This window comes from Chiloscyllium plagiosum, unplaced genomic scaffold, assembly GCF_037043375.1.
Source record: "Chiloscyllium plagiosum isolate Xiang-an unplaced genomic scaffold, Cpla_swu_hap1 HiC_scaffold_3, whole genome shotgun sequence".
In the NCBI taxonomy this organism is placed as follows: domain Eukaryota; kingdom Metazoa; phylum Chordata; class Chondrichthyes; order Orectolobiformes; family Hemiscylliidae; genus Chiloscyllium; species Chiloscyllium plagiosum.
The window spans coordinates 67,908,535-67,931,219 of NW_028270141.1; the positions used below are offsets into that span (position 1 = coordinate 67,908,535).

General features: G+C 39.2%; 1 protein-coding gene across 2 annotated transcripts in view; it reads left to right on the forward strand.

The window, feature by feature from the left end:
* Positions 1-22,685, forward strand: part of ptchd4 (patched domain containing 4) — a 103,098-nt gene that overhangs the window by 9,905 nt on the left and 70,508 nt on the right. For both annotated transcript variants that reach the window (XM_043683105.2, XM_043683114.2), the window contains exon 2: positions 18,103-18,580. In XM_043683105.2, coding sequence (XP_043539040.2) covers positions 18,103-18,580 — 478 coding nt within the window. The remainder of the gene's footprint in view (positions 1-18,102; positions 18,581-22,685) is intronic.

Genomic DNA, 22,685 nt, shown 5'->3' on the forward strand with positions numbered 1-22,685 from the left:
CACCCAGCCCAACCCCTCATCCTATCCCTATAACCCTGAATTTCCCATTGCTAATCCACTTAATGATAAAGCAGTTTTTGTACAATGGTTGTTATGATCTGATACCTTCTGCACAGATGTAAAAGACCCAATGACAGTATTTAAGAGGAACTTAACACTCCCAGTTTTCTATATCCATGGCATTGTTGATTCAGAGTCATTGAGCATACCAACAGGCTATTTATCTCATCAGGGCTCTACCAGTTCTTTGTCAAATTATCCAATTAATCTCACCTCCCTACTTTTTCCTGATAGCCCTGTAATTTGTTTCCTTGCAATTATTTGTCCAGTTCGCTTTTGAATGTTACTATTGAACCTGTTCCTTCTACGTGTGCAAGTTGCTTAATGGTATGTTTAACTTGTACCATAAAATAAAAGCCCACACATACATTACCTCCCAACTTTCACAGGTCTCTTTAGCTGATGTAGTTACATCATTTAATTATAGAAACATACTGCATTGAAAAAAGCGCTATGGCCCATTGAGTCTGTGCCAATCAAAAACAGTCATTATTCTAATCCAATTTTCCAGCACTTGGCCCATTGTAATGTATGGCATCACAGGTACACATCTAAATAGGTTTCTGCCTCTATCATCCTTACAGACAATGACACCCGCTATCCTCTATGTGAAAATGCTTTTCTGCACATCCTCTCTAAAGCTTTTGTCCCTTATCTTAAATCTATGCCCTCTGGTCATTCATTCCTCCATCAAGCAGAAACGTTTCTTCCCATTAACTCTATCTAAGCCTATTATAATTTTATACATCTCAGTCATGTCCTGTCCTCCCCAGTCTCCTCTGTACCAAGGTTAAAACCCCAGTCTACCCAATCTTTCTTCAAAACTAAAATTCTCCAGCTCAGGCAACATTCTGCTAAATTTGCTCTGCATCATATCACATCCATCCTATAATGTGAATTTCACCTCCGAGACTATGTGATATTTTCCAATGCTGTTACCCACATAATTCCTTTGAATTACATTCTTACCTTGCAAGCTTATTTGTCAGGGCCGCATTGGTTGAATTTGCCTGTTCTCAGTTACACATGTTCAGAATTGTTCACTGGGGCTATTGATAAGCATTTTACAACTGATTATCTAATCAAACCTTTCCATTGAACCAGAGGATTATTTACTAAAGTAATTTCTTTTGTACCTTCATACACTAATTGACCTTTGCACTTTGGCAGTGTCTTAATTAGTCAAGGTTAAATGAAAAACCTGACACGTCATATAGGACAGTTGTTTTTTAAGTCTAAATTTGGTTGCTCTTGCACTATTCTGAATGCATCACCTGACCTTGGCTCCTAGGCACAAGCTCAATACAACTATCACAACCTAAGAATAATAAATCCACTAGATTAATTCTAGAGAGACAAAGCTTATAATACTAGCTTAATCCTCTACCTATTTCAAGCTGATAAGCAGAAATAAACATGGGATATTACTAATTTCTAACAATTATAATTGCTAATTGTAAATTCTAACTTATAATACTCTCACAATCCAGTCAAATGTGATATTTTTGTACTAAAAGCAACTATACTATAATCTTTAAAAACAAACTAAAGTTGACAATTGGGAGGCAGCTAAATTCAATTTGCTCAGGTAAATATGACGGATAGCCTCCAGCCTTAGGTTTGCAAGTTACTGTGCTGTTAAGAGGCATTAATATTTTCCAGTGAATGTTAACAATTGTAATATTGACTCTTATGTATTACTCACTAAGAAATTAAGCTCAACCATAATCATGTGAGCCCAGTAAAAACACCTTTAAATGTTAGAGATATGATCAGATACCAAAATTCGCTCACACTTGGCATTACCTATCATGGAACGAGGTTGCAGCAAAGTCTGAAATATGGGAATATTTCACTATTCCCAAGTCTACTGCCTTATTCTGTTTTCAACCTCTGCAATTCTAGAGATAGCATTCTAGTGGCGGATAGTATTCCAATTAATGCATTCTCACCAGCAAGTACCCACTAAAATAAGTTGCAATTCCACTTTAGACAAGAAGCTGGATAAGAAAATGAAAAGTTTTAAAGTAGATTTTGTCAGAATATTTGTTGTAAATTTAATTGTTAAGCCTTACTCTTGAATTGTACACCAACAATAGGTGAAAATAATTGCTCCCATTTTTGGTTTCCTTATTCATTGCTGTAGCGTTCACTTGCTTTAGCTTCTGTATCTCAGACTGCTTGTGCAGCTGGACCCTACCTTTCTGTATTTCAGAAAATGCTTTCACTTGCAAAAATACAGAATAATTTTGTGGCATGCCCAGGAATCAAATGGAGAACCTGCATCCATAAATTTTAGCTATTGATTTGATCACATGATACTCCTTGAATTGAAAAGCAGGAGAATATTCTGTATGGCACTTCTTGATGCTAACTGCCAAAGAAAATTCACTACAAAGATAAAAGAGAAAAAAAATGCAGCAGCGGCACTACCTATATTGTTTATAGCAGTTACTAAGGGCTGGCTTTTACCTCCAGCTGGCGGAACGCTTTAGCGGACCTGGAAGTGGACATAACATCCAGGGTGAATTAATGTTAGCTGGGTAATTGATTATCTTGGGATGGAAGTAATGCATGTGAATGCATTGAGTGTGGTAAATAAAATTGATGAGCAACAGGCACAGATTGCACTGTGAAAAGATGACACTGTGGCTAAGACAGAGATTGAACTCAAAGAAAGACAGGACTGCGTTTTAAATGTCTCTGGATACAAGGTGTTCAGGAAATATAGGGAAGGAAGCAAAGGAAGAGCATCGGTCATGTTGATTAAGGATAACATTGCACCATTTCAGAAAGAGAATGCTCCAGAGGGACCAAGGATAGAATCTACTTGGCTAGAGCTAAGGAACAAATATGATGCAGTTGCATTGCTTGGTGTAATCTGTCAGTTGCCAATTCATGAGAAGGATGAAGAGGTCTATATTTGCAAGGAAATCAGAGAGAGCTGTAGGAATTATAGCTGAGATACAGTTGAGGTCTTTAATTGTCTGAACATAGACTGGGATATTTATATCTTAGAGCACACAGAATTCATTCAGGAAAAGTACAGCAGTATGTCTGCACTCCTATAGGGAATGAAATGTTGCTAGACCTAGCTCTTGGAGGGCTAAAGTGTCATTTGGAGCATTTAGAGACACTGATCATTTTATTATAAAGTTTAGGTTGGCAATGGAAGGGGACAAGGACCAAGTGAATAAGAATAATTAACTGGAAGGTATCCAACAATCTGTTAAGAATGGATCTGGCTGGATAAATTGAAACCAAGGGTTGGCAGGCAAAATGTTAACTGAATAATTGACTGTCTTGAAAGAAGACATCATTTGGGCACATTTGAGGTGTATTCCCATAAAGAGGAATGATAGGACAAATATATTCAGAACTCCCTGGATGATGGGAGAGATAGAGATTAAGAGAAAGAAGAAAATGTGTGCTTATGAAATGTTAAGTGGATAATACAACTGAGAATCAATGATCCTGAATAATATGGAATGTTCAAAGCGAAAGTAGAAAAGCAAGTAAGAAAAGCAGGAGAGAATATAAAAAGAAACTAGAAGCTAACATAGAAGTGAATCCAAAAATACCTGTACAGGTATTTAAATAGTAAAAAATTGGTGAAAGGAGAACTAGGGCTGATTCGAGAACAAAAAGGGGATTTATCGACAGAGTCAGAGTGCATAGATGAGATATTGAAAGAGTACTTTGTATCTTTATCTTGACTAAGGAAAAAGACAATATGTAAGTCATGATGAAAGAGGAGCTACATCAGGTACGTGAAGGTTTTAGCAATGATGAGGAGGAGTTATTGGACATAAGACCATACGACTTAGGAGTGAAGGAGGCCATTTGGTACATCAAGTCTGCTGTGCCATCCAATGAGATCATAGTGGATATGTTCTAATCCCAATTCCACTTACCTTAATAATTAAGAATTAATTATCAATTAATTCCTTAAGAATCCATAATTCTTCAGTGTTGAGAGTGTGGCGCTGGAAAAGCACAGCAGGTCAGGTAGCATCCGAGAAGCAGGAGAATCAACATTTCCGGCATAAGCCCTTCGTCAGGAATAGGCCTGTGAGCTGAGGGAGAGATCCACCCCCTCGACTGACAAGCCTCTTTCCTGATGAAGGGCTTATGCCCGAAATGTCGATTCTCCTGCTCTTCAGATGCTACCTGACCTGCTGTGCTTTTCCAGCATCACACTCTCGACTCTGATCTCCAGTATCTACTGTCCTCATTTCCTTCATAATTCTTCACTCTACTACTGGCTAAAATCTGTCTGTCTCAGCCTTGTACATATTTGACGAACCAGACTCTACAGCCCTCTGCAGTAAAGGATTCCATAGCTTCACTCCCATCTGGGAGAAATAAAATATTCCTCATCTCTGTCTTAAAAGGGTGACCCCATTTTCTGAAATTATGCCAAGTCGCTACCACAAGGGGAACAGCCTCTCAGCATTCATCCCATCAAGACCCCTTACAACCTTTTACATTTCAATTAGATTCCCTTTCATTATTTTCTATACTCTAATAAATACAAGCCCAAACTTTTCAAACTTTCCTTATAAAAAATTCCCTCCATGTGTGGAATTAACCCAGTGAACCATTTGTAGACTGCCTCCAATGCCAGCATATCTTTCCTTAGGTAAGGAGACCACAACTGCTCAATTTTCTAGGTGTGGTCTAGCTAGTGCCTTACATAGTTTTAGCAAAACCTCCCCATTTTTGTACTCCATTCTCTAAGAAATAAGGGCCAGTATTGCATTTGCCTTCCCGATTACCTGCTAAAATTGTCTGGTTAGTGAGACGATAAAACTGCAGATGCTGGAATCCAAGGCGTTTTGCATACCAGGACTTGAACAGGGAATCATTCAGGATACTGAGGGAAGTGAAAATGGAAATTGCAGAGTCACTGGTCATAATTTTCATTCCTTCCTTAGGTCATTAATTGGCCACTTAAGTGTCTCAACTGTACATCACTGCATAATTTTAGTGGGGACAGTGCAGAAGTGCTTGGAAAGCACCTGTAGCATTTCATAACCCCCACCCATGTGCAAATCCATCACATGGGAGGATAAAATTTGCCCTTCGTTTCTTGTAGTATTCTTCATTCATAGAAAAGTAATAAATCATTCAAAACTGCTGTGTTAAATCACAATATAAACAGTATTCTCATGTAGCTTTCTTTTTCATTTTTCATCTTCTACTTTGACAAAGTTGCTTTGAAAATGTTTGCCAATCTATTAAACTTACGTGCACTGCCAATGAAACATTTATCATGCATATGTTTGAACAGTCTTTCAGTTTGGCTTTATTCTAACTGAATGGCTGAAATCACCCATAGACTTTAATCACAGCGAAATTGACTAAAATCTGTAATAATTGCATCACTGTTGCTGGGATGTTATTTTTTTCAGGAAAGCTGCTTCAAACTCCTTATATACCTTGTCAAAATGTGCTATCCTTGATAAAAGTTATTGTGTCACTGAAACATACACTAGCTTGGATTCTAATAATCTTGAGTCAGGTCTTTCAACTAATCTGATCAATTGATAATAACAACTAATCTGATTGGAAAATTGATTTTTCTTCTGTTACACAAACATCTCATATGATTTGAAACATCGATTAACAAAAATAATTGTTCCTCACATCCATCCTTAGAAAAATACATTATTTATCGTCATTTACCAAAGGAATATTGGACAGATTATCTATTCCCTTGAACAATGGGCAATGACATGAAATGTGGGAAATTATGGCAAAAATGAAAACATTCTGCATTTTACTGTTAAGATTTAAATGATAAGTTCTGGATCTCACTAATGAACAGTGATAACTTTATTTCTCTGTATTTGAATCTGATTAATAGTCCAACTTGACTCATTGTTCTGCCGCTTCCAATTTTCCTCATATCTGAGAAACTAGATGGCGTAACATTTTGAACTGAAAGTCAAAGCTGGTACCTGGCAGCAGCAGTTCACCACTTGCCTCTCCAGGCCTCACCTCATTTTGCCTTCAATACAACGTCCCTGCTTGCTCTAGGCATATTATCCTCCTGCATTTTCCATATAAGTAAGTTAGTATTGGCAAGCCACCCCTGTCACAACACTATCGTGCCTGGTCTCGGATCAGCTGTTATACAGCTTCAGCTCTTCAGGAGTTCACTTTGGGGCTGAGGGATATCTATAACATGTATGTGTTAACCAGATCACGTTACCTGCAAGGAGATACAAACATCTCATGCTGTATTTTACAGCTTCTGGCTTCATTTCATAGTGCTCATTTGTTTTGCAGTTGTCAGCTTCTGTGGCCTGTATTGTTTTTTTAACATATAGGGAGAATCAGACAAATTGTGGCTTGGAGAATCGAGCAGTCAAAAGAGTGGGCATGTTGCTTTATGGCACCTTGCTGATTCAATTCCAAACCTACAACATATGCCGGCAGATTATGAGGCAAAGAAACTGCGCATGCTTCAAGCAAATGCCCATGTCTGAAAGTCAATGGGAGGCAGTCCTTTCAGGGGGCAAGGAGGACAATGGTCATTCAGGGGTTTCTGTTACAATTAGTCAATGAGCTCATCCAATTCCAGTTCAGATAGTTGGACATGGTCAGGCAGGTGCTTAGTCTGACCACAGATTAGGGATTCATTCTTTGCAATCTGGGGACTGAGCCACGGTCAGTCCTGCAGATCAAGTGGAACAAGTCCAGGGGTTCCATGCAGGTCAGTCTGGGAACTGTGAAGACATCAGTTTGTGGGGTGGGTCAATTCTTTCTGCAATAAAACAAAGGAAGGGATTAAGGACAATTAAAGTGGATGGAATATCTGTTAATGGTGATGCAGGAACAAATGATGTGGAGAGGTGTCCCCTGTGAGTGAATAGAACAGCAGAAAGTGTCAGTAGTTTGGGTGGATGAGGTGGCTGTGAATCATATAAGATTGGGAGTTAGAGTCCATGAGCCCTAGAGAGAGGCAGATTTTGTGTGAGTTGTGAATATTCTGTGAATATGAGGTTGCAGACAGAAGTTGATGCCATTTATACTTAGAATCCCTACAGTGTGGAAACGTGCCCAGCAGCCCAACATGTCACCACCAACTCTCCAAAGAGCATTCCACCCAGACTCATCCCATACCCTATCCCTGTAACTCTGCATTTACCTTGGCCAATCCACCTAATTTGCATATTCCTGGGTAGTATGAGCAATTTAACGTGGCCAATCCACCTGACCTGCACATCTTTGTACTTTGGGAGGAAACCGAAGCATCCAGAGGAAACCCACGCAGACACGTGAAGAATGTGCAAACTCCACACAGTCGCCCAAGGCTGGGATCGAACCTGGGACCCTGGTGCTGTGAGGCAACAGTGATAACCACTGATCCACTGCACCATGTAGTCCAGAAGGTTGCTAACCTTCATCATGTACTGCTGTGCATTATATGTTACTGGAGAACTGCCCAAGCCTGGGTCACTATCTTAGTCCAGTCTGACTGGATCTGGTGATATTGTCTTCTTTGCCAGTCAGCAGGATGCAACACTCCCACCCTCTCCACAATCCTTTCTTTTCTCGATCCCTGTCAGCAAACTAAGGAGATAACTTAAACAAAGACAGAAATTGCTGGAGAAATTCCACAGCTCCTACAGCATCTGTCTAAGGTTCAAGTCTAGTGACCCTCCAACAGAACCAGTTCTAATAAAGGGTCATTGGACCCAAATTGTCAACTCTGCTTTCTCTCTGTAGATGTTGCCAGACCTGCCGAGTTTCTCCAACAATTTCTGCTTTTGTTTCAGAATTCCAGCATCCACAGTCTTGATCTAACTTGAGGATGACACTGCAGAACCACAGTGTGTAGACAATTCCTGACCTACAGCATCTGAAGTTCTGTGGAGCTGGATTTAAATATGGTGCTCATGGCATGAACGTTGCAAAGTTCTAACAGCAGCAACCAGTCAGCCTTCTTCCATCCAATTTCAGAAGACAGGCGCTGTGGTAGTCACTTGTATAATAATGAAATAACAAGTAGAAGATTGCATGGGAAAAGTTGCCATGGACCATTGGCAGACTGAGTGCCATGATAAAACATTCTGCCTAAAAATAGGAAAACTTACCCCGTTATTTCATTTCTCGCACCACTAATCTTTTTCCTCTATTTTATTGAGATTGCTAATAATCACCCTTTAGTGTCAGCATTAAGCTGTGAGCTTACATTTCTTACCAATAAGCAGACAGAAAACTCATTTCCAACTATTTCTCTGGAAATAGTCATTTTTCTGAGATATGATAAATGACTGACAATTTTGTGTTTAACAATCTTGAGTTTAAGAATTGGTAAATCTAATAGCACCCATAAAACAGTTTGAGGTGAAACTGTGAAAAAGTTTAACTAAGAAGATCACCATGATATTTAATGTTAATTTTGTGCATGTCTGTTAACCCAGTTAAAAAAGGATGATTGATGACACTTTTGTTACCCTTCTAAATGAGCTGCGTGAGCACAACTGCATGTAAACTGCAATTCCATGGTAGCTACAATGTTATTAGCAAAATTTGTTATATTAATGGCTTGTATTTATGACATGCAAAATTATTGCATCGTATTTCAGCTTATGTTATATATAGGTCCCACAAAACCAGCACATCTTCACCAAAACATTACAGGCGTCACAGAAGATAAAATATCAGAGAGTCACAGAATTGTTATAGTACAGAAGGGCCATTCAGCCCATCATATCAAACCAGCACTCTGAACATTATAAGTTGGTGCCAATCTCCTGCCTTTTCCTTGTAGCCCTATATATTGTTTCTAATTCAATAGTAATGTAATGCCATCTTGAATGCTTCAATGAAACCTACCTCCACCACATTTCCTTGCAGTGTGCAGCATAACTTAATTACTCACTGTGTAAGGAAGGTTTTCTCACCTCACATTTGTTTCTTTTGCAACAGACTTTAAAATTATGCCCTCTGATTCTTGGTTCTTTTATGAACAGGAACAGTTTTTCCATAGCTCATATTATCCAGTCCCCTCATGATTTTGAAAATTATTATATTTCCCCTGAGCCTTTTCGTCTCTAAGGAAAATAGTCTTTTTTTCAAGCTGAATTGTCTCATCCCTTTAAGCATTTTCTAAACCTCAACGCACTCCCTCCAATGCATTCACATGCTGCCGAGAACTGAACACAGTACTTCAGGTGAGGTCTAACTAGTGTCCTATATAAGTTCAACATACCCTTCCTGCTGTTATATTACATGGCCAAATTAACAAAACATAGAATATGGTATACTTTATTAAGTACTCTCTAGCTATCCTGCTACCTTTCATGACTTATGAACATATACACATGTCTCTGTGCTCCTGCACATCCTTGAGAATATTACAATTAATTACTCTCCATGTCTGTCCATGTTCCTTGTACCAGAGTGTATCACCTCATACTTACCTGCATTGAACTTCATCTGCCACTTATCAATCCATGACACTATCATGGCAATGTCTATTTGAAGTTGTATATTGTCCCTCAAATGTTTTACAATTCTCCCAGGTTTTATATCATCTGAAAGCTTTGAAACTGACCACTGCGTAACATTTTTACATATCAGAAAAAGCAACAGTACCTGGAAAATTCCACTACAAACCTTCCAGCCCCCCAAAAATCTTTGATCCTTACCCTCCTTATCATATCATTCAACTAATTTTCAAGGTTTGGGTGTCCGCATATACCAATTGCTCAAAGTAAACATGCAGGTGCAGCAGGTGGTAAAGAAGGCAAATGGTATGTTGGTCATTATAGCAAGAAGATTTGAGTACAGGAACAAAGATATCTTGTTGCAGTTATACAAGTCCTTGGTGAGACCACACCTAGAATATTGTGTGCAGTTTTAGTCTCTTATCTGAGAAAGAATATTCTTGCTATAGAGTGAGTGCAGCAAAAGTTTACCAAGTTGATTCCTGGAATGGCAGGATTGACATATGAGGAGAGATTGAGTCGTTAGGATTCTGTTCACTGGCATTAAGAAGAATTATGGGGTATTACACTGAAATCTATAAAATTCTAACAGAAAGAGATAGAGAAAATGCAGGAAGGACATTTCCAATGTTAGGGTAATCCAGAACCCAGAACACAGTCCGATTGTATAGGGTAAACCACATAGGTCTAAGGTGAGGAGAAATGTCTTCACTCAGAAAGTGGTGAGCCTGTGGAATTCGCTACCACAGAAAGCAGTCAAGCCAAAACATTATTTGATTTCAAGAAGATATTGAATATAGCAGTTGGGGCTAAAGGAATCAAAGAATATTGGGAAAAAGCCAGGACAGGCTCTTGAGTTGGATGATCAGTCATGATCGTATGATAGTGAACCAAGCTCAAAATGGCCGAATGGGCTACTCCTGCTCCTATTTCTATGTTTCTATCCATATTGCTACTGTTCTTTTTATTCCATAACAGATATATTTCCTCACAAGTCTGTGGTTTGACACTGTGTCGAAGTTCAAGTGCACCACCACAAGTGCCTTACCCTCATCAATTCTGTTACCTCTTCAAATAACTCCAGCAAGTTGATTAGACACAGATTTCCCTTAACAAATCCATGTTGACTCTTCAGAAACCACTCGCTGATTTCTGTGTGACTATTAATTCTTTTCTGAAGAATTGTTTCCATAAGTTTCCTCACCGTTAAGGTAATTGCCTAGCCTTCCTTTAAAACCATTTTTGAACAGGAGGGATGTTTTCAATTATTCAGTTCCCCAGCACCACTCCCTGAACCGAAGGAAGATGGACAGGTTCTGGCCAGCGGCTCTGCAATGTTCAGTCTCACTTGAAATATTGACAGTTTATTTAGTACCTCCCTTTTATAAATATATAACTATTCTAGTGACTGATTTTACTACACTTTTACCACAGGTTGGCAGTGTCTTCCTTATAGATAAAGTGAGATGCAATGCATTCATTTGACACCTCAGCATGCCTCTTGTTTTTGTGTAGATCCCTTCTTTGCTCAATAATTGGCTCTACTATTCCATTTATCACTGTTTTTACTGTTGTCAAAGGAGCGTTGATGAATTTCTGCAGTGCATCTTGAGTTGGTGCACACTGCTGCTACTGAATATCAGTGGTGGAGAGACTGAATGTTTGTGGATGTGGTGTCAGTCAAGTGGGCTGCTTTGTTTAGAATGGTGTCAACCTCCTCGTCTTATTGGAGCTGCATTCATCCAGGCAAGTGGGGATTATTTCATCAGAATCCTGACTTGTGTCTTGTAGATGGTGAACAGTCTTTGATGAGTCGGCAGGCAAATTATTTGCTGTGAGATTCCAAGTGTCTGACCTACTCTAATATTCATTTATCGAGTCCAGTACAGTTTCCAGACAAAGGTAGTCTGTAAGATGTTAATATTGGGGGATTAAGTCATAGTAATGTGATTGAATGGCAAGGTGTGATGATTAGATTCTCTCTTGTTGGAGATAGTAATTGTTTGGCACTTGTGTTGCATGAATGTCACTTACTATTTGTCAGTCCAAATCGAGATATTTTCTAGGTCTTATTGCATTTGGACATAGACTTCTTCAATATCTCAGGAGTCATGAATTGTACTGAACTTTGTGGAACCATTGGTGAACATCTCCACTTCTGACCTTATGATGGAGGGAAGATCATTGATGGAGTGGCTGAGGATTGTTGGATCTGGGACACTATCCTGTGATAGTCCTGCACAGATGTCCTAGAGCTGAGATGACTGACCTCCAACAGCCCCAATCATCCTCCTTTGTGCCAGATTTGACTCTAAAAGCAGAGAATATTTTTCCTGAGCCCCAGTGACTGTAGTTTAGCCAGGTCAAGTACAGCTTCAATGACAAGGGCTGTAACTCTCAGCTTACCTCTGGAATTTGGCTCTTTTGTCCAAGTTTGACCTGAGGCTGAGGTCAGGAGCTGAGTGGCTCCAGCAGAACCCAAACTGGATATCAGTGAGCAGGTTATTGCTAAGAAAGTGCTGCTTGAGAGCACTATTGATGACCCATTCTACCGCATGACTGATGACATAGAGAAGACTGATAGGCTGAAAATTGAATTGATTGGATTTGTCTTGCTTTTGTGCACAGGATAAAGCTGGGAAATGTTCCACTTTGTTGGGTAGATGCTAGTACTATATCTGTACTAAAACCTTGGAGGGATGCTGCAAGTTCTGAAACTTGTGTCTTCAGTACTACTGCTGGAAAGTTGTCAGGCCCCATGGACTTTGCAATATCCAGTGCCTTCAGCTATTTCTTGATACCATGTGGGTTGAATTGAATTGGCTGAAGAATGGGATCCACGATGCTGGAGACTGCTGAAGGATGCTAACATGGATCAAAAAATTGGAACTTCTGGCTGAAGGTTGTTGAAAATGCTTCAGCTTTATGTTTTGCACTGATGTGCTAGGCTCGTCCATCATTGATGATGAGGATATTTGTAGAGCCTGTTCCTCCAGTGAGGTTTTTAATGGTCTACCACCATTACCAACTGGATATAGCAGGATTGAAGTGCTTCAATCTGATCTGTTGACTGTGGAATTGCTTAGCTCAGCTGATCACTTACTATCCATGCTGTTTTAAATATAAGTTATCCTGTGTCTTTGTAGCCTTATCAGATATGCCTGGTGGTGCTCCTGGTATGAGCTGTTGCACTCTTCATTGAACAAGGATTGATCCTGTGGCTTGATGATAATGGTAGAGTGGGGATATTCTGCTCCTTGAGATTGCAAACTGTGTTGGACTATAATTCTGCTGCTGCCAGTGGCTCACAGCACCTCATAGGTATCTAATCTTGTGTTGCTAGATCTTTTCAAAGTCTATCCCATTTAGCATGCTGATAGTGCCACACATCATGATGTATTCTCACAGTGAAGATCGGATTTTAATGGTAGCATTACCAGATCTGAATTATTTAATGTAAATATTGACATAAAGGACAGACTGATGTCCTCTAATTACAATAATACTGTCTATGCAATTAAGAAGAAATTAAAAGAATTGTATATGTTGAAAGAGTATATACCTATAACAGTAAAATCTATTTATGTAAGGCCTTTAATGTAATAAAGTATTCAAAGTTATTGTGAAGGAAGATTCTAAAACTATATATATCACTGAACCACATGAGGTGACATTAAGTCAGATGACCAAAAGCTTGGTCAACAAGGTAGATTTTAAGGAAATTTTTAAAGGAGGCTCCAGCAGTAGAGAGGCCAAGAGGTTCAGGGAGGAAATTCCAGAAGTTAGGGGCCAGATAATTGAAGGCATGGCTGTCAATGGTGAAGTGATCAAAACAGCCATATATATATATATATATATATATATATATAAATATATATATATATAAATATATATATATGTAGGTCAGAATTAGACAAGGGCAGTTGTCATTGAGGGCTTTGGGTTGGAAGAGAAATAGGAAAGGGTGAGACAATGGATGGATTTGAAATCAAGGCTGAAACACTTGAAAACAAGGCATTTCCTAACTGGGTGCCAATGTTGAGCAGCAAGCACAGAAGTATTAGACGAACTGGACTTGGTGTAACTCATGGACAGCTGAGCGCTGGAAGATCTGAAGTTTACAGAGGATGGAATGTTGGAGGCCAAACAAGAGTTTGTTGGAATAGCCAAATACTATAAGACCATAAGTCATAGGAGCAGAAATTATGCCATTCAGCCTATTGAGTCTGCTCCACCATTCAATCCATTCTCCAGCTTTCTTCCTTTCACCTTTGATCCCCTTAACAATCTACCTCTGTCTTAAGCATACTCAATGACACCTGGCCTCCACTGCCTTCTGTGACAATAAATTCCATCGATTCACCACTTTCTGGCTGAAGAAGTTTCTCTTCATCTCTTTTCTAAAGGGTCTTTCCTTTACTCTGAGACTGTGTTCTCAGGTTCTAGTCTCTCCTGCTAATGGAAGCATCTTCCCAACATCCACTCTGTCCAGGCCGTTCAGTATTCTGTAATATTCAATTAGATTCTCCCTTCTCCTTCTAAACTCCATGGAGTATAGACCCAGAGTCCTCAAACATTCCTCATATGTTAAGCCTTTCATTCTTGGGATCATTCTCGTGGGATCTTACATTCCTGGGATCTCCTCTAGATGCACTCCAGGGCCAGTACATCCTTCCTGAGATATGGAACCCAACATTGCTCACAATTCTCAAAACGTGGCCTGAGCAGAGCCTTATAAAGCCAGAAGTACATCCCTACTTTTATATTCTAACCCTCTTGAAATAAATGCCAACATTGTATTTACCTTCCTGACTACTGGCTCAACCTGCAAGTTTATCTTCAGAGAATCCCAGACTAGGACTCCCAAGTCACTGTGCATTTCAGATTTCTGATTTTTCTCCCCATTTAGAAAATAGTCCATGGCTCTATTCATCCTGCCAGGTGCATGACCTTGTACTTTCTCATGTTGTACTCCATCTGCCATTTCTTTGCCCACTCCCCTAACCTGTCCAAATCTTTCTGCAACCTCCCTGCCTCCTCAAAACTACCTGTCCCTCCATATATCTTTGTATCATCTGCAAACTTAGCCAGAACACTCTCAGTTCCTTCATCTAGATCATTAATGTATAAAGTGAAAAGTTATGATCCCAACACTGACCCTTCTGGAAAACACCGGCTACCATCCTGAGAAGGACTCTTTTATCCCCACTCTCTGCTTTTGCCAGACAACCAATCTTCTATCCATGCTAGTAACTTGCCCCTAACACCATGGTCTCTTATATTACTCAGGAGCCTCCTGTGTGACATCTTGCCAAAGGTCTTCTGGAAGTCCAAGTAACCAGTAATATAAAGTAAGATTGCAAGAGTTTCTTGAGATATATAAGGGGCAAAAGAGCGGTAAAAGTGGACATTGGGCCTTTGGAAAATGACGCTAGAGAAGTAGTAATGGGGAGCAAAGAAATGGCAGAGGAACTGAGCAAGTACATCCATTGGCTTTCCTTGGTCTAACCTGCCCATTACCTCCTCAAAGAATTCTCATAGATTTGTCAGGCTGATGGCCCCTTAATGAAACCATACTGACTTTGTCCTATTTTACCATGCACTTCCAAGTACTCAGAAATCTCATCCTTCACAATGGACTCCAAGATCTTGTCAAAACTCGCTAGGACTCCAAAATCTTACCAACGACTGAGGTCAGGCTAATCAGCCTGTAATTTCCTGTCCTTTGCCTTACTCTCTTCTTAATGGGGGGGAGGGGGTGGAGCAGTCACATTAGCAATTTTCCTGAACTCTAGGACCCTCCCTGACTCAGTGATTCTTGAAAGATCATTACCAACACCTCCACTTTCTCTTTAGCTATCTTCTTCAAAACTCTGGAGTCCATCTAGTCCAGGTGATTTATCCACCTTTAGATCTTTCAGTTTTTCTAGCACCTACTCCTTGGTGATTGTTAGTATACTTACCTCTGTTACTTGTGTCTTTCATTGTGAAGACTGATGCAAAGTACTTGCTCAGTTCCTCTGCCATTTCTTTGCTCCCCATTACTACTTCTCTAGCGTCATTTTCCAAAGGCCCAATGTCCACTTTTACCCCTCTTTTGCCCCTTATATATCTAAAGAAACTCTTGCAATCTTACTTTATATTACTAGTTAGCTTACCCTCACATTTAATCTTATCCCTCCTTATTTCTTTTTTAGTTGTCCTGTGTTGGTCTTTGGAGGTTCCCCAATCCGCTGGTTTTCCACTGCCCTTTGCCACATTATATGCTTTTTCCTTTGTTTTTCTGCTGTCCCTGACTTCCCTTGTCAGCCATGGTTACCTTGTCCTCCCTCTTGTATGCTTCTTTTGCCCAGGGATGAATTTTTGCTATATTGCCAAAATTACTCCCAGAAACTCCTGCCACTGCTATTCCACAGATTTTCCTGCTAGGGTCTTCTCTCAGTCAATTCTAGTCATGTCTCTGTGGTTGCCTTTATTCAACTGCGATACCATTACATCTGATTCCACATTCTCCCTCTCAAATTGCAGAGTAAATTTTATAATGTTATAGTCACTGCCTCCTAAGGGTTCCTTCACCTTAAGCTCCCTTATCAAGTCAGACTCTTTACACATCACTTAATTCAGAATTGCCTGTTCCCTAGTGGGCTCCACCACAAGCTGCTCCAAAGGCCATCTCATAGACATTCCACAGGTTCCTTTTCTTGCGATCCACTACCAAACTAATTTTCCCAGTCCACCTGCATATTGAAATCCCACATGATCACTGTAACCTTGCCTTTCTTACATGCCTTTTCTATCTTCTGGTTCACCGTGTGCCCCACATCCTGACTACTGGTCAAACATCTGTACATAACTCCTTTTACCTTTGCGCTTCCTCAGCTCTACATTATTTGACCGTTATCATTTCTTGCTATTGATTTAATTTAATTTCTTACTGATAAGACAACACCACCCCATCGGCCCACTTGCCTGTCTTTTCGATAGGCTGTATGTCCTTGGATATTTACCTCCCAGTCCTGATCCCCTGCAGCCACATCTCCACGATGCCCACTTCATCATACCTGCCAATTTCAGTCTGCGCCACAAGCTCATTTACTTTATTTTGTACACAGCACCTTGAGTTCCAGTAATTACTGTTCCTCTTGTCATTGTCATTCCTTTATCTGGTGTGCTTGAAGTTTGATTCCTAAACCTTTCCAAACACTCTGTCCTATTTTATGTTGTGAAGGTTTTAATAACCTCTCCCGAGCTTTCCTACAGAGGGGACAAGAGCTTGGTAAGGTTTCAGTAATGGAGAAGCTGAGGTAGAGTTGAGTGATGTTAGGAATGTGGACATTAGCTGTCTTAGTGATGATCTTGCTATGTGCGTGAGCGATTATCTTGCTGTTAAATATAACACCAATAGTTACAGCACAAAGGAAGACCATTCAATGCCAAAAGTATCAACTGAATTCAGAAAGAACAACTCAGCTAACGCACTCTTCAATTTTTTTTTTGTTATTCATCCATGGAATGTGGACATCATTGGCTAGGCTGGCATTCATACCAATACCTAACTGCCCAGAGGGAGTTATGAGTCAACCAAATTGCTGTTAATCTGGAGTCACACGTAGGGCAGATCAGGTCAGGACAGCAAATTTCTTTCTGTGCAGGGAATTAGTGAACCAGATGGGGCTTTCCCCACAATCAGCAATGATTTCATACTCATCATTAGACTCTTAATTCCAGGTTTTTTTTAAAATTGAAGTCAGTTTCCCCTATCAACCGCAATAGGATTTGAACCCAGGTCCATAGATTCATAGTCTTATAATAATGCCACTATATCATTACCTGCCTTCTTCAAGTCAATGCTTGCTGCACTTCTGAAGCCAACTCTGCCACAATCTCATGCATGTCACGCCAGATTCCAAACTCTCACTCCAAAAAGGGCTTTGTTTCTGCACATAGAGATCCTGGAGTTCCAGAATGGCCAGTGTTAGTTTGATAATATAGGAATTCCATATGCCCATCTGTAAAAATACCCAACATGAAACCTTATCACTCAATGCCTATGTTGGTGAGGAGAGAAAACAAGCTGTGCTCAACAGTCTGAAGTATCTTGCCAAGTGACCCTTGGGCTTTATATTAATTCAATAATGACATTTCATCTGCCTAAGATGTATTCAAATTCAGATATATATGCAGAGCTCAGTAACAGCCCTCAACCTAATACCAACACCAATTTAATACTTTTCTACCTCATCAGATCCAAATTAGCAATGCGATTTGAAAGGTGAAAACTATAGACAAGGTTGGCTCCTCTCTAAATTCTCACATGCCACAATTATTCTAATCATACCAAAAATTGTGCAGAATTTTAGTTTCACTGATCTGCTATCATACCCTCAGTCAGAATTGATCATCACTCTCAGCAACAAGAATGATCATTTTTATTTCCGCATGACAACTTTAAATGTTTTTCAGTATTTATTCGTTATATATTACTGCATGGTTTAGCTCTAATATATTTAATGAAAAAATTGTGCAACTTTTTTGTGAATTGTAAGTTAATATGAACACAATCATTTTATCATTAAAGGACGGTAGGGTGACTTTTATCGGACATCAGCTTGGAGGAGTGGTCTTCATCCCCAACAGTAGAGAACACCAGGTTAAATCAGCCAGTGCAGTACAGATCACCTACTACCTACAAAGCTACGGGTCTGCCTTACAAGATGTTGCAGAGAAGTGGGAAGCTGAATTCTGCCAGCTCATGCTTAAATTTCAACAGGAGCACGGTGATCTGCAATTATACCCCCTGACATCTTCTGGTCTATGGAAGGACTTCTATAAGACCAATACTGTGGCCAGAACTGAAGTGGTGGTGAGCCTAGTTTTGGTTCTGATTGCTGCCACTCTCACCAGCGCAATGAGGGACTGCCTCCGCAGCAAACCTTTCCTAGGACTGCTAGGAGTTATCACAATCTGCCTTTCCACTGTCACTGCAGCAGGGATATTCATCAGCACTGATGGCAAATACAACTCCACTCTACTGGGAATTCCTTTCTTTGCCATGGGTAATTATTGCTCCAAAACCTCTCTCTTTGATAAACCATAGTTTGAGTGTGTGCATTTTCAAGAATACTTTTGTGAAGTTAATATATACCTTATAAGTGATGAGATGCATACGTTACAAAGCCACGTTAAATGTACTGAAACACTCAAAAACAGAATTTTCTGAAGAAACTCAGCAGGTCATGCAGCATTTCTGGAAAGAAAACAGAATTGAAGTTTTGAGTCCAGGGACCCTTCCTCAGAACTGTTCTGAGGAAAGGTCCCTGGACTCAAAACATTAACCCTGTTTTCTCTGCACAGATGCTTCCAGACCTGCTGAGTTTCTCCATTAATTTGTGTTTTTGTTTGTTTCTCTCTAGGAATTGTAGTTCTTTGCTTTACTTAATTGTACTGCTTTTCACGAAAAAAAAGTGTTGGGTATTGTCATTGTTTGAGGATGTGCCTGTCACAGAAGAACTCTTTTTATCCTGTTACTTGACTAGATGTAGATTAACATTTATGTTGATAACACACTGACAAAGAAGATTAAGTAATGGAGAAGTTTTATAATTGTTCTCTATGAATCACAACTGGATTGGTTAATTCCCTGTGCTTGGTTAATTCTAAAGTTGATGATGATGTAAAGCTAACTTGGTTAAAAAAAACTTGCCTGAAAGGTTCATCATACAACAGTCAAAGTAATAGCTTAATCAAACCAATTAAACTAATGAGACCAATTGTCTCATTGCTGCTTTTTTTTCTTCTTTTTGTGTGATTGTACAAATTTTTCTAATCAACCTGTTCAGAGATGCTATTACACCCCTTTGGAGCAGGTGGGTCTTGACCCAGACCTCTTGTTCCAGGGGTAGGGGCACTACCACTGCACCACAAGAGAGCCCCTCTAGTGTGATTATAAAATGTAATCACTGAGAGAAAAGAAATGTTGGAAAAATATTCAAAATTTGGAGAAAAAGTCACAAATGCTTCTGATTATGTAGGTATCTGCATTCTGCAAGGTCAGATTAAGGAGACAGCACAGAACATGTGCAGATAGCAATTGAAAAGCATTCTACTTTAAGGATCAAAGAGAAGATGTGGGTGAAATTTGCCTTGGGTAATAGTGAAACTAAATCCATCATACACACATATGGTTTTACATGAGCTGCCACTTCATTCTTGCCTGTTTTGAATTACTACTCATATGCCACATTTCAACATTCTGACAAATGGAAAAAGTGAAGAAAAATTAAGCATATGATACTTAATGAAAGAAAATTCCATTTACATTGTCATAGTTTCATTGGTGATCTATAATTGAGTTCCACGGGGAATTACAACTCATGGAAACAGATTTTCTCTTTTCTTGCATCAAAAAACGCTGCAGATGAATTATTACTATAGCAAAACAAAAAAAGTGTTCAGCACTCCCTTGCTGCCAGCAGCAGTTTGCTTTTCTTAGAAGGAAGATATCTACCAAATTCATATCCACCTGCCAAGACCTGTTGGGTTAGATTATACCCATCCCCTGAAGTCAGGATGAAAAGAAGGAAGTCTCATAAAATTGCAGCAGTAAGGTTTGGGAAAGCCTGTCTTAATCCCGTTGTGACAGAGTATTTAGAGACTTGAAAATAGAGGGGCATGACCACCTACTGATTGATGGCCAATTAGTCATTTGACCAGGGCCATGCCACATGGGAAGGGAACTATGTAAACCATGGAACTCTCTCAGCAGATTCTGAAGGGCTGGTCTTCCTTTATACCCCATACATAGCACATTAAGAAGGGTTGTTCCCATCTGGTTCCAACCCTGAACTGGCGGATTCACCCTACTGATGACTAGTTGCCTGTTGCTGGCACATTAAGTTAAAAAAAAACAAATTCTAACATAAAGAACTCTGTTTCTCTCTGTAGCACAACAACCATTTCTATCAATAGTGTAGTAGTGGTCATTGAGTTGCCGGCTTGAAGTGCCATCCTCAATGGCAGACCAATCCTGGCAACAGCTCTTGGTTGATGCCACTGTTAAAATACTGTCCAGAATCCTTCCAATTATCCGTGCAGGATCATGATTCACTTTTCATCCCAGCTACAGAACTAACTGAAAGCTGTAGAAATTCCTGTTGTAATCTTTGAGTTATGGAAGATTCTCACTCATTAAGCATCTGCAGGAGGGAACTCTCTGCTGTGCTGTATGTTTCACAGGCAAGAGATTATCCTCAACTTCAAGGACTTTTAAATCACTGAAGCAATTGGCCAAACACATTGAAGACTCAAATCATTTAAGATATTGTTTGCCATTTATTTGAACATTTACAAATTCCCCAAGGAGGCTTATAAAGCCATGCATACAAAATCTGATTTAGCATTTTCTTTTGTGAACATTATGCAGGATTTGTTACAAACTTCCTAGTTCAAACAAGCAACTTAATTTGGTAAATAAAAACAAGCATCAGAATAAGCTCGCTGTGAATAGTTAGAAGATAAGTCTTCTAGTTTCACTCAACTTAAAGTCTACAGGAAAATAGGACTTCATGCCTGATTTATTCCCACTGCCAGTACCTTGGAACAAGAAGTAGTACATGGAATATGTTATCCTGCTGAATAGGAGCCAGCAGTATTGCTGGAGAATGCATTGCCAGGTCAACGTGAGGTATTGACATTATGACATGGTAATCTATCTAAATGTCTCTGTTATTCATTTCTTTTGACAGAATGGACATCTTTTTCAAATAAATTTAAGAATACATGAGAATTATTAATTTACAATTATTCATTTTAGTTACCCACAATGATCCCACAACATTTTGCATTATTCTGGGATAGGTTTTTATTGTTGATCCAGAATGTTCCAAGAATTTTTGTGTGTCTTCAGCCTCCTGCATCCTAGGGCCTTTATTCAGCAGCAGTTATCATAAATTACTCATCTTTGTGGCTTTGGAGTACCTACTGGCCATTGAATACTGTTCCTCCTGTCGTAAAGTCATTCCATTCAGTTATGTGGAAAATTTCCAAGAATAATTTTTATTTACAAAACATAAGTTTTAAAGTTAAAATTCATGAAATGATTACTTAATAACGCAAAAACAATGTAAATTCCTAAAAAACAACTATTGCAGAATCTCACTTGGATTGCATCTGTGGCTATCTGTTACTCTTTATTCAACGAGTCGTGCTCTTTACTCAGCGAGTTGTGAGTTCATGGAATGCCCTGCCAGTAGCAGTGGTGGACTCTCCCTCTTTATGGGCATTTAAACGGGCATTGGATAGGCATATGGAGGATAGTGGGCTAGTGTAGGTTAGGTGGGCTTGGATCGGCGCAACATCGAGGACCAAAGGGCCTGTACTGCGCTGTATTTTTCTATGTTTTCTATGTTCATATTATCGGCCTTATTGGGAAATGTGTATTTTATCATTGTTCATCAAAAAGCACCCAGAGGGTAGTAAATGCTTATTTCTAAAATTATAAAAATCTGTATTCTATGGCTACAATTCACAGGATGTGTTCAAGATGGCAGTTTGGTGCAAACATTATGGAAATTAAGCATACAACTGACTCTTATGGAGCACTTTCAAATTGTGATAATTTTCTAATGTTTGGAAGTCAGCATTCTGTAAATAATTGCACTGAAACAAGATTAATCTCTGAAAACCCATTTCACCAAAATACAGGGCCAAACTTTGACAGACTAGTAATGGCAATGTGTTCAGCATTCACTGCCATTGGATATCAGAGATACCCACAACTAGTAGTGTGTAAATCCACAAATTGGATTTGGCCAAACTATGCTATTCCTAAAGATTTACCACTTCAAATAGCAGGTATGGAACCCATGTGAATTTGGGCTCATCACCTACTACTTACAATTAATTATAAAATAATTATATTTTAGATTTTATACCAATATAATTGTATGTATTGTACCTTCTTTCAGTTTACAAATACTTAATAAGGAGGATAGCATCATTTCAAAACTTCAGACTATTAAAGTTGTATGTTAAATTTAAAAATGAATCATGTTAAAAATTAATACTGCAGACTTTTTAATATGATTTATGAGATTTGTAAAAATATTGCTTTTTAAAATACTTTACATAATCAAAGTTATTGTACTTTTGAAATGATTGCAT